The sequence below is a fragment of the Diabrotica undecimpunctata genome, chromosome 4, assembly GCF_040954645.1.
Source record: "Diabrotica undecimpunctata isolate CICGRU chromosome 4, icDiaUnde3, whole genome shotgun sequence".
NCBI classification, from domain to species: Eukaryota; Metazoa; Arthropoda; class Insecta; order Coleoptera; family Chrysomelidae; genus Diabrotica; species Diabrotica undecimpunctata.
The window spans coordinates 127752509-127771650 of record NC_092806.1 but is presented as its reverse complement, the minus strand read 5'-3'; the positions used below and the strand labels follow the sequence as shown (position 1 = coordinate 127771650).

The 19142-nt window shown below is 34.7% G+C and overlaps 1 protein-coding gene across 1 annotated transcript in view; it reads right to left on the bottom strand.

The window, feature by feature from the left end:
* Positions 1-19142, bottom strand: part of Kdm3 (Lysine demethylase 3) — a 72226-nt gene that overhangs the window by 3253 nt on the left and 49831 nt on the right. Inside the window, exons 5-17 of the mRNA XM_072528581.1 lie at positions 14803-14934; positions 13171-13767; positions 12553-12714; positions 11655-12318; positions 10769-11013; positions 10418-10675; positions 8300-9862; positions 6385-6535; positions 4678-4808; positions 4082-4400; positions 1987-2417; positions 1522-1880; positions 655-1174 (exon numbers count right to left, since the gene is read on the bottom strand). Of these exons, the coding sequence (XP_072384682.1) occupies positions 655-1174; positions 1522-1880; positions 1987-2417; positions 4082-4400; positions 4678-4808; positions 6385-6535; positions 8300-9862; positions 10418-10675; positions 10769-11013; positions 11655-12318; positions 12553-12714; positions 13171-13767; positions 14803-14934 (5532 nt within the window). The remainder of the gene's footprint in view (positions 1-654; positions 1175-1521; positions 1881-1986; positions 2418-4081; positions 4401-4677; positions 4809-6384; positions 6536-8299; positions 9863-10417; positions 10676-10768; positions 11014-11654; positions 12319-12552; positions 12715-13170; positions 13768-14802; positions 14935-19142) is intronic.

The following is a 19142-nucleotide window of genomic DNA, read 5'->3' as shown; positions in this document are numbered from 1 at the left end:
CACTGTTCTTATGTCATCTACCCATCTTTTTTGAGGTCTTCCCATGCTTCTTGTTGTCGTCCTTGGTCTCCATTCTAGAATTCTCCGTGTCCACCTGTTGTCATTATATAGGGCTACGTGACCTGCCCAGCGCCATTTCATTTTTGCAATTTCTTCCACAATATCCCTAATCTTCGTTCTACGTTTTATCTCGGTGTTTCTAATCTTGTCTCTTAGTGATATTCCAAGCATGATTCGTTCCATTGCTCTTTGCGTTGTTTCTAATTGTTTAGCAGATTTTTTGGTAAGGGCTACTGTCTCCAAGCCGTAAGTACAAACTGGTAGTATGCATGTGTTATACACCTTTTTCTTTAAGTTTACAGGAATGGAGGTGTTTTTTAATTAATAATTAATAATTTTAACTAATTAACACTTAGCAGTAACTAACACTATGCACATACTGAATGAATACTGAGCTTTCAATCTTTTCGCCAGTGGAAGAAGTCCGGTTTCGTTAGATAAAAATACGTTACTCGCGTAACCGACTGCAACCTGATCATAATTGCCATTTTTTGCGCTTATACTAACTAACTCACTGTACATTTGTAGTAATTTATACTTTTCGGCGTTCCATAATTTTATCACTTAAAAAAATAAAACAAAAAAAGTATTTACCTTAATACAATTGTGTAAGTTCCGAACTTGATGCGGTGCTCCTGCTGGAATAAACACAGCGTCGCCTTTACATTGTACAATGGCATAACCTTCCACGCCGTATTCCTTATACAGCCTTTCCCTCAGCGGTCCGTCCAAGTACCAACTTTGATCGTGAATTGGATCATTGTTTGGTTCTAGTCGTCCTCCTTTTTCAATCACCACCTTATTTAGCAAATCCCGTATCTTATCAGCGTCTCGAGCATTATAAATGTGCCAGAGTGCGCCAGGTAATCCTCCTTTATCTCTAACGCGTCTTCGCGTTAATATGTCACAACCAGCCTCATCAATGGCGCGGAATACTTCTTTAATATTCTCATCGGCATCAACATCTTTGGGAATACCTACATGCATCATGACGTTGACAGCATCGGAAATGTCAAGATGGAGGTTTGTGGTTCCTTTACTTGGATGAAGAGGTGAACCATAAGCAATGTACAACTTTGGACCCAGGTCAGGACGTACGAAACAGTCCGGTAACCTGAAAAGAAATTTACAGTTAAAAATAAAGCAACAAAACAAATTATTTTCTCATGCTGTTTTCTTATTGCATATTGTCATTTCTTAATGTATTAACAGGAATTAAGCAATTTAAAAATTAAAAGAGCTTTACGTTTTGATATGCAGTTCAGAGGTTTCAGAGGTTCACTAGAAATTTAAACAATGAAATAAAAAATTTGTTAACGAAAATACTCGAAATAAAACGCATGAAGAAAATATTGAACAAAGCACAAAGATTGAATTGGTTTCAAGACGTGTTTTAGGGAATTGAAACCAAGCTATGTGATAAGTGGGAAGCGTAATTTACAATACAAAACTTAAACAAACCTGCTAGCTAGATTAATTCGCCCAGTTCGACGTGTATATTCCGACAAAGGTAGCACTTTCATGAGATCTGCAAATCTTGTAGGCAACACTTCTGCGAAATCTTCACCTGGTGGCCAGTCTTTTAATTTGAGCAACATCGCTTGGCCTCTATCATCTTTCAAACGCTTGGTGAAATGGTCGAATCCTTCCCAGAATTTGCGCATCGTTTGATTCGGCAACACTTTTCCTGTCATGCAGTTGACTAGATCGTTTTTCTCGTCTCCGAAGTCCCGAGCGAAGGATTCCGGAGTCCACAGCTCAGCATTGAAAGTTCGCGTTACATCTGAAACGACTATGGGTTGACCACGTCCCCACTGATCCTGTAAGAAATAATTCATACTTTAGTAATATTTAATCAATTACAGGGACTAAGTAAAAAATAATAACAAAAACATAAATGCAAAATAAAAGATAAATGTTACTTACTTGAAAAATTTTGTAATTCTCCAAAGAGCTAGGATCGCTCAACCTCAAAAGTTTTCCATCGCACAACCAACTATGTGGAGTATTAGGATACATCAATTTACTCTCCGTCAAGGTCATTATCCTTATAGGTAACTGCCCCCTTCCTTTTTGTTGCCAATGGTACCTCCTGATGTAATGCTTCAGCTCTCTAGATTCGGCTGGATTTTGAGCTACACTGTCCTCTATAACGCTCGCTATAGCATCGTCAACCAGATCAGACGCTTTTGAAGGTGATATTTTCTTTTTAGATTCATTTTTAATTATAGGAGAGGCGGCCCGAGAGCCATTTGGTTTGTGAGACGGTCGGATGAGTAGTTCTCTTAGAGTGGAGAAATTGCCTTCATCGTCACTGCTGCTGACTTCTTTTTTGATTTCATGGTCAGGACCTGAATCTAAAAAAAATAACTATTAAAAACGATATCTGGGGCTAAAATACAAAATGGATCAAGTATGAGGAGAAACAAACAAGGACCTAAAAGAGCTATATCAAGAACCTACCATAATAGGCCTAAAAAATCTCAATGATTTAGGTGGTTGGGGCATATATAAAAAATGGCAAATGGAAGGTTGTCAAAAACCATATAAACATAAAACTCGATCCATATGAGCAAATTAAAGATAGCCACCGAGATAAAAAAGGCAATAAATAAGATTGAATAACTCTACAGAGAATGGAACTATTAAGTCAATACTACCTGCTACAGGAAATATATTTTGGATCCTGAGATGAAATATTGCTGTAAACAACTTGGAAAGTATACAGCAAAGTAGCAATCGAATTAAGTAGAAAAAGCTAAAAATCTAAAAGAGATGTAAAGCTAATTTAGCTACAGTCTCTGTCCAAATTATTAGATACCCTAGAAATTTCAGTTTTTTTGAATTTCAAGCACCCTAAAAGTATCTTCACAATGGTACAAGGCTGCTGAATGGGTTGCATAACAATTAGTGATGACAATTAACGAATTTTTTATTAAATTGTCAAAGCTTGACAGATGGCAATAGAAAGTGTGTGTGCACCAGCTTGATTTTTCCAACTTTAAGATTTTTATTTAAATTAGTAATTACGTGTTAAACTTTTGAAAAATTTGCAGTCATTCATTTCTAATCCTAAAAACACGATTAATCTCCGATTGGAATTTTTTCAGATGGGTAAATATAAAGATCTTTCTGTTATTTCAAATCTTTTCTGTTACTGCTCTATTAGAAAATACTACATATTGACTACAGTCTACAGACTACAGTCAAAGAGTAATAGCAAGACAATCTCAATCGTGAGAAGGTAGAGTCAAAAACTTAAAAGAGAAACATCCTATTCCGTGGTTTCGGATCGATCAGTGCGGCAGAAAGCTTTCAGAGGGTAATGAATTTTAAAGAATTTGGCTGTAAAACACAGAAGAGTCACCCACAGAGATAAAACGCCACTGTATGTCGAAATTTATAAAGCATGGGGTTCAAATATCGTAGACCTGTTTAGAAGCCAAAACTAACACCACAAATGCTCAAGATTTGCTTAGCTTGGACGAATTTACATAAAGACTGGACTATTGATGATTGACAAAAAGTAAGGTAATATAAATAATTTTGTTTTCATACTTTATAACTTCTATTCAAATCAGCAGGTTTGCTTTGATGATAAAGCAACATTTCAAATTATGGATGACATGATCCAATTTGTTTGAATACATCCAGGGGAAAAATATGAAAAGGGATGTGTAATAAAAACAATTCCTCCACCTCAGTAATGATCTGGTCTGTAATGAGTTGCACACGAATGGGACGTTTTTATTTTATAAAGAGAAAAATGCGTCAGGACCAGTATAAAAGACAAGATTGGTTCCACAAAATGAACGAATGGTAATGGCCGCAAGATCTTTATGGAGGATGGAGCACCTTGACCAGATATAAACCCCATAAAAAATGTCTGGGAGTGCCTAATAAGGAAGTTAGGCCAAGGAAGTAATAACAAAGTTCAGTTGATAGAGGAGTGACTTAACAAAAATAAAAAAAATTGTTTTTTTATGTATATGTGCTGATGTTTTATATGAAATTTACTTACCACGTTCCTCTTTAATCTTTTTCTTCACTCCATTAACATTATAATAGCCTAATAGGGCCTTGACGACTTCCTTGACCTGTTGATTATTGTTCTTGACTTCTTTAGATGCTGGACATTCACAAAATTGCTCGATGTCCCACAATTCCCTCATCTCGTGAACCATCTTCCCTAATTTAATTAAAGAATCTCCAGCTATTATTTGAGTTAGCATTAGTTTTTCTTGTTCATGTACTTGTCGGTTTGTACATAATAACCAGGAGTATTCATCACGATCTTTATTTGCTTCTACCCATAGTTTAACGGTTCCCCGTTTGCGACCCTAAAACGATATCACATATTTTTTAACCTGTCATATACAAAAAAGGGACTATTTCACTATAACTTGTTTAAAACCAAAAAAAATTTTTATTAAGAACTTGGGTAATTATACAGTAAAATGGTAAGTGTTAAAAATGAAAAAAAATATATTAGACTTTGCAAAGTTGGTTAAAGAATGTGTTTATGAAGTTCTTAAACGACGTAATAAAATAACGAAATTACTGCCACACAGTGTAAACAAGTTTAGTAAAAAATTTCAAAAATAAAATGTAACTTACCTTATAACAATCTATACACACAACGAAACCACATTTTCCGCAAGCCCAATGAAAATTGAACAACGTCGTTTCACATACATCGCACATTTCTCGAACACCTTGCACCACTCTCTTCCACGCTACAGTTTTATCTGTAAAGAAAAATACAAAATTTGAGGTATCAATTTAAAAAAATATATGTTTTTTTATAAACAAATAATTTAAAGCTATTTTGTGTCGTAATTTTACCGTTTATAGAAAACAAAATAGAATCAATATGTCTGAGGAAATAGTGTAATATCACATCTATCTCCTCAGTTCTGACCCTCCGTAGGGAGTATAGTAGTCATCTTGATGTCGTTTATTGTATGTCTCCAAAGATCTCTGTCTGGACATTTCTTTTAATTCATGCATAGTTCTTTTGCATATTCCTGTAATTTGGTCCATCCATCTTATTGAGGGTCTTCTTCATGATCTTTGACTTTCTACTCTTTCCTTGGATAGTAAGTATTTCTGTGTTTACATTGATAACATATCTAATGTATTTTAATTGTTGCAGATATACTATTTATCCTGTGGTCATTCCACGGAATTCGTAAAATTCTTCTCCAACAGAATATTTCAGTGGCGTCTATCTTTCTTCTTTTCGCTTGTCTTAGGATTCAAGATTCACATCCGTATTGGGAATATTAAACAGTTGATCAATATCATTTTTAGAGTTCCTGAAATTTGACAGTCTTCCATTTTTTTGCCATACTTCCTACGGCGACTTTTGCTAGATCACATCGACGTTTTATTTCTTCCTCCAGTGACCCTGTGTTTGTAATCAATGATCTCAGATATAAGTAGGAACTCACAACCTCACACCGGTTATGTGTGGATGATTGTTATGTCAAGTAGTTACTACAAAAAAAAACAGAGATTGAAATGGCTGGGACACATAGAGAGAAGAAAAAACGACCTACTGATTAAGAAAGTCACCAGATAGAAGCCAGAAAGACTGAGGGGGCGACCTAGAGTGAGATGAGAGGGCTAGGTCATGCGAGATATCAAAATCCTGAAAGAGAGAAACTGGAAGGACCTATGCACAGATTGAAATGAGTAAGAGAAGAAAATTGTAACGAAAGTGAATTCATACAACAAACTTTGGCAATATACAAGAAAAATGCGGACTGATTCACCGCGATAAGCGAATGAAGGGTCTCAATGATGATGATGATGATATAGAAGAAAACGACTAACCTGGTATGTACATGTCAGAAATTAATTCAAGTTGTTTACGCTTCTCTTGGTAATTAGTATGAAAATAAGGTTTAACTGATCCTTCCAATGTCAGTAAGAATATGGAGATACTTAGGACAGAAACAATTTGCTGAAACAGGCTTTGCAATGCATTAAAATACTAATGCACAAAACAAAAGCTTTCATGACGAAGGTTTTAAATAGAAAACATTTCTGTGGATCACTAATTCAACAAATCCTGATAAAACAAATAAAAAACTAGTGTGTGGATACGACATTGATTGGCAGCTGTTTACAATGGATTCAGAAGAATAATTGGAAGTGCACATGATCCCATACCAATATACCAATCAATTATTAATTTCTCAAGATCAGTTTTGATAATATATACAAGGTCGACGAGAGTAATAAATAAAATATTAATCGATGTTTTAACATACATTGTAACAATATTAATTTTAGTTATACATATTAATAGAGACTTACCATCAGCCAAATGCTCTGAATGAGCTTCTTTTTCTTGTACTAACAAATCACAAAAATGATCACCAACTTGTTTTAATAAGAACCTGGACGTTTCTAGATCTAGATCTGCTGGCGCATTATCTGCATTGGGGAGCCACAGCCTGACATCCTCCTGAAAATGAAAAATGAAGATTTAACAAAGCTGAGACTACAATATATACAATTTTGTAATAGGTTGTGTGCTCAGTTGTGATTTTTCGTCAATGTACTTCAAGAGTAGCAAATACTTAAAAACATCATTGAATTTGTACTAGGATAATTAGTTTATATATGCTGCTGACGCTATACTTTTATTTATGTTGAAAATTTCTTAGAGCGAAATAATTTTAAACTATAATATGGTTCATATTATGTACTATTTGAAACAAAATAGAACTAAAGAAAAATGTCACACAAATTTTACACACAGATTGCAGTATAGTATCAATAAAAAAAAAACATCTTATTTTTAGACTATTATCGGTAATGAAATCTGTATTATTTGGGAAATGGTGTAAAAATTATTGGTTCCAAACATTCAATCTGACCTATGTTAGTCATTGATGACAGGTATCATGTGTAAGAACCTACTTCGATTTTAATGGATTGTATATATGCTGATTAAGAACTTATCTTGAAGCAAAATGTAAAATAATGTTAAACATTTATTCTACAACAACTGACAGATTGCCATAGCGGTTGCACATTACAACCACGCTTGGCCGAATTAGAACAAGATCGGGTTAATTTTACATTAAATATGAATATAAAAATGAAATTTGAACAATTGGAATAAGTTAAAAACATATCAAAGACAAATATAAAAATGCTAGTTATCGGAAAGTTTGCAAAACAAAATAAAATTCCTAACAAAGTAGTTTAAAAGGATTGTAATAATTATTATTTGTGTGAAGTAATTTGTTCAGAAATGTACTATTATGTTTAAAATTAATTTAATTAGTTACTTTATTGTAAATATTAACAAATTGTTGCATAACTGTGATTTTGTATCGATACATTAAATATATCAATATATTTTAAAATTGTTTCGATATTTTTATATCCACATATAACTTTCGATATTACATATTTGCTATTCAATGTATCCTCCACAGGAATAATATTATATTGGCAGGTATGTAATATAATACAGCTAATCCATATGTAATAATTTTATAAAGCTCTCTCTATAAATAAATAAAAGTTTAATGTATGTACTTAATTTAGGTGGCTGTGTCAGCTGTGTGTCTGCTCAGCTGCAAGCAATTCAAAATTCAAATTAAAGTTGTATGTTGTGTGTGTGGGATAAACTTATTAGCAGGACAAGACATGTGCCATTTGTTGCCCAAACTGTCAACTTAGTACGAAATGTATAAAATTTTGCATAGCGTTTGGACAAATTAATTGACAACAGAAATATCGTTGTTTGTTTCAAAAGAAGTGTGACGGCGAGTGATCAAATTCGAAAAATATAGCCTCATGCTGACATTTCTTGAGTGAAAATTAAAAAAAAAATCCTAGGTGTAAAAAACTATGTGGAATTCCGCTTTCTACGTGCTGGAACGATTTTTAGACTTTTAGGCTGTACTATTAGCCTAGTTTTCTCTATCGACGCCCCGGAAGTGTAGACAGCAAATGAAATTGAAGAGTAGCTAAAGGATGTAAACAAAAGTTTTACATCCACTAGAAGAAGTGACGAAACAGTCCAGAGGATATAGTCACCATAAGCATATTAATTTCAATGACAGCTTGTTTATACCAGCAGTATCAAGGAGGTATCAATAATCTTAAAATAAATATTTCATATCTGTTACATAACAGTTGGAATGTAAAATTTTTGTCCTGAAGTGCTTTTTTTGAACTTATTTATTAAAAAATAATTAATTAATATGCTTACCTCTAAAGCATCTTTGTGTGGATCAGAGAATCCTGCAATGGCAAGTTGTCCGCTCTTAGTGTACCTCAATCGTCTAAATGCATAAAATCGGCAAAATATGTTGGCCATATTCTTAGAACGTTGATTGGGAGTCCATCTACATTCTCGGCATTTGGCTAATTTCGGTGCAACCTCGAAACACGGACCATCTTGCAAAAAACTCTCCCCAGTCTTCTTTAACTGCCCCACTGGTGGTTTGCGAAAGGGGTCACGCTGGGGCTGAATATCTTCTTCTTTGATTTTCTTCGGTCGTGGCTCCTCGCTTTTATCGTTTTTTGACCCCTTTGGTTTTCTACCACGTTTTCGTTGCTCTTTTCCCACCAAGTTTACTGACTTTTTGGCGAGCGCTGATCCGCTCGCTCCTGAGTCTGAGTCTTTGTCGCTCCCGCTTTCTTTTTCGCTGTCGCTTCCGCTTTCGCTGGGCGCCGTCGGCGTCGCTTGGGGTCCGCTTTTCCTCTTCTTTTCGTCGACGGCTTTCTTCACTGCGGACCCCCCGCCTTTTTTTCGCTTGACTTTGGGAGGTTTCCTTTTTGGTGGCGACTTTCTGCCTCTGTCTTGATCACTACTTGATGAATCGTCGTTTTTTGTATCGCCATTAACTGTGGTTTCTTTAGTAACTTTTCTGTTAGCATTTTTGTTGGAAAAGTGTTTAGGTTTACTTATACTGTTTACTGCCATTGTACCTATCGAATGTATTGAGTTAACTGGATTTTCTCTAACGGGTGCAGGAGGTGGTGTTGTTGTTTTTATATTTAATGGTAATGTTACACAACTGCCAGATCCGACAACGCCCGTTGTATCTTCGGCATCTTCACCAGTGTGCCTCTGTAACCATGCTTTCTTCAAGTGTCTCACTGGGTAACTACCGCTAGATGAACTTTTGATTGGTCCAGGACTATTTGACTTTTCAGAGTCGATCACACTTGGGTTAACTTTAACCGGCGTACCTGGTTGTTCGTCAATCGGTCCTGGTGTTACACTAGTAGGAGGTGTCGGGGTTGAAGCTGTACTAACTGGCGCCGGACTATTGCTCGCTGGGACAGTTGGTGTAGGTGGTTTTGGACTTTGATCACCTATAGAAATTGGTCGCGGAGGTTCAATTGTAACTGCTGTTACACTAACATCCGGTAGATTTTCAGGTAGTACTGTAGGTGTTTGTGATATCATTGTAGTCGGTGGTGTCCTGTACGCCGCAGTATTTACCACAGTCGTAATAGTTGTAGCAGCACTAGCTATTAGCGGACTGGGCTCAGTAACTCTTGATAATTGTGGTTGAATAGAAGAATTACTAAATATATTCAATGTGGGTGGAGACGCGCTGGTACCCATCGGTGAGAGACTTGTTCCCATTGGTGATACACTAGGTCCCAACTCGATCTTCCGCTTCTTTACATCTAGGCAGACTGGATTTCCTAGATCACCTGGTATGCTCAGTGGCGTACTTGATTTTCGTTTTGGCGAAACTGCCTGATAGTTTTCCATTTTACTTGAACTAACACCTAAGTCTAGAGGTTGAGTCTGCACCTGAAATATACAGTTCTAATTAGAAAAAGTTGTACAGTAGGCGGTATTGTAGACTAGCGCGAAGCTTCATACTTGCTGTTTGTGTGTGTAAGATATGGCACGGAAACAAGTCCATCAGCCACAGAATGTTATATTTATGTTTAAAGATGTTTTTTTGTTCTTGTTTGTTACTTTTTTTTAGATATATGTATAAATCACTGAAATTTAAGAATTACATAAAACTGCTGTTGGTAATATCCTTGTTATAGATTTTAATAACATTTTTTTATAAGAAAGTTTAAATTTTGTATAACGGACTCTCCTCGTCGAGTAAATGGACTCTTCCAAATATTTACTTACAAAGGCGCTTCTGTAGTAGAAATAGAGCTACGAAATTTAGTACGCTATTTCGTGGCGATACTTCCGCGATGCCGTGTCGTGGCGCTACATTCAAGACGCTCGCCTCATTATTTTACTATGGCGAAAAAGAAATACAATGGTAGTATAGAAGCTTCGCATCAAAAACATAAAATTTTTCACTCGTTACCACTAATACATAAATATAATAAACTATACCTGAGAAATGCCGACCATATTAGGTTGAAATTGTGGATGTGTTCTAGATATTTGTAAAGGTGCCGATGTAGCAGTAGGTGGTGACGTTCCTGGTCCAACTAATTTTACTGAAAGTCCAGCAGGTACATAGCCCGGTGTAGATCTATCAAATCGATCCACAACACCAGATGTGGTTATAGGTGTCCTACTATGAGCAGGAGGTGGTGGACAGTTCATAACAGCAGGCGGCTGGTTATGAAGTGGATGATATTGTGATACCTGTAACATTTAATTGTAAATTACAATATATTTTATATTATTTTCAATGTATTATATTCGCTATTATTAGTATGGAATAAGTGAGTTATTTACCTGTTGATAAGGTGAAGGTGAAATGGATGAAGATAGTGGTGGTTTAGCAGTCAACGATATTGGAGAAGTGTTCTCGTGTGATGGTCGCGTTACTGGTATCATTGAGGAACTGCCACCTATAGGAGGTTTTCCGAAAATTTGATGAGGTGCAGGACTGCTAACTTTCGGTTTTGAGTTTGCAACAGTAGGTGTTGCAGAGGAGATCATAGTGTAGCCTGCCGTCGTAAATGGGTAACTAGCTTTTGCTGAAATGATACATTGTACAATTAGTTTTATAAAATGATAGGTAAATGTTATTATGTATTTTCTACATTCCTTTAATCTAAGGAATCAAAAAAAAAAGACTGAATCAATATCATGAAAAAAAAAATATATTTTTATGTCTGACTCGAAGATAAAGGTGGAATAGGCGACCAAAATTAAAAGATTTATAAGATTCAGAACATTGAAGTGTCCAACTGCAAAAACGTTCCACGTCTTTTCCCACTTATTATCTTACCATCAGATGTAATACTATGTCATTCGTACAATTTACGATGACATTTGTAAAATTCTTTAACTCCTTAGGTTGTTATGATTATTGTGTTATCTTCCTTGAATTGGGAAATAACTACAATTTCAGTTAGAAATTCTTTTGAAATTCCTATTTTGGAAAAAATATTTGAACACAATTTTTCCTCTAGAGACTAAAATCTCAAATAAAGAATTTTCAATTTTGGTACACTCTTAATAATTATATAATTAATAAAAAAAAAATGGTAGATACATTTGAAACCAATTAGAAAGGAAAAATCATTGTTATCGCATACAAAAGTACTCAATTGTTTCAATCATTTAATTTAATCAGCAGAAACAAAAAACGAAAACGTATGAGATAAAATCTTACCAGATGTTTGGTACAGCATTGCTTGATTTTCAGATCCTGCACGGTACCTCATCTCAGGATTTTGATGAGGTTGACTATGCGGATGCTGGTGCGGACTTTGTCTTTGATGATGTGGGCTTGAGACATGACTACTGGTAGGCCTGTGGTGACTGGCTGCCTTTCCCAGATTTTGCGCTTCAACATGATGATGAGGACTAGATGTATGAGAAGATAAGTGTGGTGACTGATTTGGACTTCTGTATTCGTAAATACTTTTTTGTCCTGTAGGACACTGATAATGTCCTAACATCTCATTCCTCAATTTGGGACTAGGAGAATGAGCAAGTGATACCCTGCTTTCTAGGTGATGGGGATTCTTTGCTTCATGTTTGACAATCACAGAATTTTTTAATTCGCTAACCATTGCTGTACCATCTCTGTCTAATTGACCAGTTTTGGTAACAACCAAACCTCCTGTCTGTGTTTTGTGCATTTCAGATTTTATCTTTGGTTCAAAAAAGGTATTTTGTGAGTGAAGGGATGGGTGATATCCATAAATATTTAGCTCAGTTTTAGGCATGGTTTGATGTACTGATATGGCGGGGACTTTTTCTATGCTAGATTTAGACGGAACGCTTCGATGCGCAGGGGGAGGAGGTGGTATACTGGTCGTCGTCCTTTGAACCTGTAACAATTATTTTTATTGAAATTTTCTTTAAAAATAACCCAAGTATACAGCATAATAGTAGACATATTTTATTAGTTCATTTCATATTGAAATAACTTCCTAACCAGAGTTCATTTAGAATACATATATGTATTTACAATTTTACAAAACCTGTTAATTACTATTTGTCTGAATAAATGTAATCACATATATATTTATTTTCAAATTACTATTAATTCTGTTGGTACTTACGGGAGCATAATATGACCTATGATCACGGTTATCCCTAACAGACATATGCCTCTGTTGCTGTTCTCGGTGGTGCATCTCCTCAACACGCTTTCTATCGTCTTCAGACATACTGGATGTCCTAGGTTGAGTAGGTCTACCCGTTATAGGATTCCAAGGCTCTCTCTGTGAAAGATATAATAAACTTATTCTGATTCCTTACTTTCTTATTGTTTTATTAAATTAATAGTTATAATCAGTTAAAATATGTATCATTATACTTCAAAAGTAGCAAATAAGTGAACATCATAAAAAAATAAAATACAAATGTGACATTACAGGGAATATAGTTATATCATTATACTTCAAAAGTAGCAAATAAGTGAACATCATAAAAAAATAAAATACAAATGTGACATTACAGGGAATATAGTTATATCATTATACTTCAAAAGTAGCAAATAAGTGAACATCATAAAAAAATAAAATACAAATGTGACATTACAGGGAATATAGTTATCTATTTAATATGTTTTTCTCATAGCAGAGGTATTGTGAATAAAAGAACAAAATTTAATGTTTGTATTTTAGATTTTTTAGTTTATTTTAGGGCGTAAATTATATAATAATTATTTAACTTACCTTTGGCTGAGCTGCTCTTAGAGACTTTTCAAAATGGTTGTGCAAAGCCTGTTCTTGTCGTTCTTTTTCTAATTCTTTCTCCCTTTCCTGCCTGTCTCGCTCATGTTTTTCCCTCTCCTGTTTGTCCCTTTCTATCCTTTCCTTTTCCTTCTGTTTTTCCAACTCCTGGTTTTGCCTTTCCCTGTACATCCTTTCTCTATCTTGTAAAGCGAGGGCCCTTTCCGCAAGCATTTCTTCAGGAGACGTAACTTGACCGGCAGAATGACCGCTCTGTTGAGCAGCCGCTAGCATATGGGTAGGTACTCCATAAGCAGAATGTGTTCTCGGACTACTTTTCCACAGCATTTCTGTGAATGGGGCCGTGTGGTGATACAAGGCATGAGTTGCAGCTAGATGCGGATGGTGACTGGCGAGCGGTACGTGGGGAGCCATTAATGAGGGTGGTGGGGGTACGGGGTAGGCGCCAAGGGCACTGGCTGATGGGTGTTGAGCAGCCGCAGCTGCGGCGGCAGCAGCTACTGACGCGACTGACGACGAGGGGGGCGGCGGGCCGGCTGACGCGCTGGCTGGGGTGTTAGAGTGTGACATTAGTAGCGACTGCAACAATAATTATTTTCAATTAGAATAATCATAACTCGAAATACGGGTAATAGACAATACTATTATATTTTTAATAAAAATTCATTTTAAGTTGACAAAATTTCTAAAGCATTAGGTGCAGATTACTAAACATCAATTCCTAATTTACTTAACCTGTTTTTATTACATTAACAGTTTTACCACCGTAGACATATAATACAAATAGTCTGACTGTTGTAGTACAGGTCCTTTCTCCCAGTGCGACAGCAAAAACTGACGAAAAGAAGTTCCTTCATATTTTTTTAATGGGTCGTGTTTATTGGTTTAAATGACCAATGGGAAGGCCATTAGAAATAGATGCAGGAACCTGTATTGCAGCCCTCAGTCTATTTGTATTATGTGATGACCACAAATATTAAAACATATTTTGTTACTAGTTAAACAACATTTTTTAAAATAACACATGACACATTTGTTTCTCATAAACTTCTATCTAAACTGAGGAACTACGGTATAAAATATAGAAAAACGTGCAAAAAAATTCCGGTACTTCTAAAATTACTTTCCGTAGAAATTCCGTGTTTTTTTGTCCTTTTGTCAATAACATGTTTTCATGGTTATCACCGGTGGGAACGGAAATATGTGAATTAAACTCTCATTAAAAAATCCATCTGCATTATCGATATGGTTAATAAATATGTATTTTTCCTATTCCAGATGGTAATTGTATTCCAGTACATAGTCAACTAAAAATGCTTGGAGAGAGGAGATTAAATTTTTATAATGATATATCTTTTCAAGTTAAACCTTTGTTTGTCACGTTTCCTCCAAATAGTATTTATTTTGATTGTAGCAATTTATTATTTTTCGTAAATAATTTCGCCTCTTCATCTTTTTCAATTAATGATTGTTTTCCCACCTAAAACTTAATTCCCGTAGAATTTTCTTCTTCTCCTTCTTAAAATATCTTCTTATTTCGAGAATATCTTCTTTCGCTTCACCGGAAATTTTATCTAAAGTGGGAATTTCATTATTAAAATACGAGCAATGTACCTTTCTTCTATGTTTTTCGTCTTCGTTGATAGTTTTTCTACACCTCCCTGGGAATGATTTTGGTTGCTTCCCGGATCCAGCCTTTTCTTCACGTATAAGCTGGTAGTTGATCGACTTTCCAACTCCAACTATCTGAAATTATTTCCACCATATAATCGACATTTTGCAATATTTTAATACGCTAATACAATACTTTTACGTTTATGGATAAGGCACATTTAGTTGCACGTATTGCTGTATCAATAATAAAATATTTGAAGATTTTTTAAAATTTAGTGCACGTGTTGCCCGCTAGGTTTGCCAAACAAGGGGGCAAAAAAAGTAAACATTTTTTAAGTGTAAAATAAGATAATTTCTTGGCAGAAAATTCCTCATTTTTTACTTATACGAGTGAATTTTAACTCATAATTATATAAGACATAATTTGTAATATATATTTTTGTTAATTGGTTGGTTTGTGATTTAGAATAATTATTGTATAAAAATGGTTCGATCGTGCATTGCATTTGATTGAACTGGAAATTCGACAAAGGATTCGAGAGGATTTCACTTCCTCTCTAGTTGCCAATTGTATTGTATGAAATAATCTAAATCACGATGAAATGAGAGAAATGTATTCCAAATAGAGTAGAGAATAAGGAAAAGAATATCCTTTGAAAATAATGAAATATAAACTGACATAGATCTGCTTCCGGAAGAATTGGACATTTGGATTTATTATTAGAAAAATTGTTCCCAAACTAAAGTTTTTCCATTATATTCAATGTTTATTTAAACCTCAATCCGATCATTCTTCTGCTTCTCTTGGGGAATTTAGCAGGTTAGTAAATTTAAAAAATTATAGTGGATTAGTGATTGACAAGAAACACTTTTCGAGTTGTGTAAAAGAACAGAAAAAACCTTGTTCTTGGTAACTGGTGGCTCAAAAATGCTTCGTGAAATGTGCGTGAATGCTAAGATAGCAAATGACAATGTTCTGTCTGTAGTAAATGACCTTTCTTCAGCAAATATTTTCTCTTTATGTACTGAAGTAGTAGTTGTCACAATATTAGTCTCTATGAACTGGAAATGCTACTTCAAAAAGGTATGAACTAACTAAATATATCTTATTCAGCCATTCTTGAACTTGGTATAAAAACGTAAATTGTTTTGTTAATATAATTAAATTTTTGCAATATATACTACAAATAAAAAATATCCAAAATCAACAATCAACAATTCGTTTTTCTTCTCATTCTTAAAATTTATTTAATAATTTTATTGTAAAATGAATTTTAAAAAAGCAGCTTGATGAAAGCTTAGAAGCTTGAAAGAGTGCTGCTGTGGTCTGTCTTTCCAATGACAAAGTTTTTGTCATTACTGAATTTTGAACTCTGGTCTCAATTATTTATGTGAAAAGTAAATGGATGAATAGATGGATGGATGTACTAGTCATTACTTGTTAATGTAATTATGCACATAAGTATATAAGCAGTACTTAAATAAAAACTTTTATTCATGGTAAAGCATAGAGAAGAAAAGTTCCTAAAAAGCATTCAACAGTCGTTTTACTTGCTCACAAGTCTAAGTTGATAAAACAAGTCCCAAACTTCATTATTCCATGATAAAATATAATGAAAATGGCCGGATGTAATCATAAATAACGTGAACATAAGTAAGATCTTTCAAAAATTTCTTTTAGCGTGAGTCTCTAGCGGGCTTCAATTCTCTATTAATAAGATCGAAGAGAGTTGAATGACTGGAAAAACTGGAATGATTTACGTAAGACTTTTTCATTTTTAACACTAAAAAAGAAACTTATCTATAGAAGTATTTTATTTTCAAGGATATTTTTTCGATGAAGAAACCAACTATTTTAGAACATGTTCTCTAGAGGATGGAAATTCCAAAATAGTTTTATCTACAAAGAAAATCAAATTGTCTTGAAAACGGCATCTGCCTTTGGAATAAAGGGAATGAAATTCCAAGAATCATAAAATAGTCTGATATCGCTGACTGTCAACATTGTATTGTCAACATGTTTCGTAAATCAAAAAGCAGTTAAAACAAGAAACTTGCAAACAAAAAATTTAAAGGAGTTTGTAGAATCAGAATAAGTGAGAATACAATTAGAAGAGGGCTGAAAGAAGTTGGTTTTGCACACAAGGAATTTAAAGGAGTTCGTAGAACCAGAATAAGTGAGAATATAATTAGCAGAGGACCTAAAAAGTTGGTTTTGTCATAAAATCAAAAAAATAGCCTCAAAACTTCAGAGAAGGCATAGCGTCGACACTACTAGGCTTTCGACTCTCAGGAGAACAAAATGAGCAGTTTAATTTTACTATTAGTTTATTTTGGAGGAAGCTCAAAGATGGCGTACGTTTAGGGGCATATTAACCATATTATCATATGGTATTTTTGGCACGCACATTCGAACAAAATTTCCTTTTCATGCAAGACCATGCTCGCCCGCACACGGCTGTGCGGGCGAGTGTAGAAGTGTTACCTAAGGCCATAATAGAGTTTGTTAAAAAGGCTGGGCTAAAGGGACAACTTTAACCTAAGGATGAGCCACAATAGACCTCTTAGGTCTCGTGTAAGGATGGTTAAGCGTACTCAGTACACCGATCCTAATTGCTTTCTTACAAATACATCAATTTTGTTTGTTTTTCTGCGTTTACCAGCTTTAAAGCGGCATAAAACATATCAAAACACAATGGTATTAATTGGATAACTACTTTTAACGTTTCCTTGTAAAAACTTAGTGTCAAATGTGCTCCAAAACAAAAAAAATGATAAAACATTGTTAATAATAAATGTTCTTAACATATACTAACATTCGGAAAGACGAGTGTCACTCTGAATGTTACGCTCACTGTGAAAGAGGTAGTCTACCTCTTTCACAGTGAGCGCAATTGTATCATAAAACACATTTTTGCATACATATAAGAAACCATTATCTATTAGATACTAGCTCAACATATTCTGCGTCATTGGAACTGATATGGACGTCAGCCAATAAGTAATCTAAATTGCACATTCACTGGCACCTAACCTAGTTTTGTCAGCCAATTTGTTTTGTACTTGTGCTGTAAAGTATTTGTGCAGGTATGATAATTGGAATATTTTGTAGAATAAGTAACTAAAAACCACAACTTTTTAGTAAAAAATGTTGGTAGAAAAATCTTAAGGGTTTGCATTTTCGCTCGTTTTTTTTTTAATTTAAATAACATATATTTTTCCTTACTGTAACATAATTATTATAGATCATATTATTGCCTTTTTATTTTTACTAAATTAACAAGAGACTGCATATCAATAAGTGCTTAATGTATGTCTATAGAATATGTCTTACAACTGATTTTAATAACTACAAAATAATATTTAATAAGAACTTGCATTTATACGATTTGTTCGATTTTTTACCTAACTTTTCTTCTAATGGAATTGAAAAGCGACCCTCTTTCTGTAATCTACCCCCATAAAACTGTTAAATAATATGTCATTACAAAACACCGATCGTGAAAGTGTGTCGTACAAGAGTTTTATACATTGGATATTTCTTTTCCTTTCTACATGTACACTTTTAACTTCTTCTCTCACTAATGAACCTGTCCAATGTGACTAGCGAACTCAGATGCAAGGTTTTTCAGGCTTCTAAATTTACAATATTGCATAGAGCAAATGATAGAGCATATCCCTATCGTAATGTTTTTTAAACATGAATTGTGTCCGTCAGTCTCCTTTTTTATTCGAACATTAGTATAAACTTTTGAGTGTTTCTTTTATTAGAGCAGAAGTTTCCAACCAGTGTGCCGCGGCACACTGGTATGCCCTGAAGACTATTTTTTTTTAACAAAACTTCTGTTCTGCCCTTGTCTGCTGTTCCAATAGTTCAACATTCGACCAACAGAATGCGGTAGCAGCAGTATTGTATGCAGACATGCGTTAGTTCAACATATTACCGCTTGTGGCGATAGCGTTTGAAGACACTCACATCTAGAGATGAGCATCGAAAAGAAAAAAATCGGAACCGTACCATCGATGGCAATACAACATCAAGCCTAAACACTCTTTATAGAGTGATGAGTTGTGATGGTATTTTGAATTGCTATAATATTCGGATCATGAATTTTATCATAGACATTCCCAATATCAATGTAGAAGTAATAATAATATTGTATGCCATTTTCGCCTGCGATTCAAGCGACGGAACAATCCGAAAGGACCGCCACTTGCATCTTTAACCCTGTTTCAGTGTGCCCTGGCTTAAGCCAGTATCTTAGCTGCCAAGCTACGGCCGCTACAATTTATGAGTGATGTAAATATATACAGAGTGGATCAAAACTCTTGAAACGCCT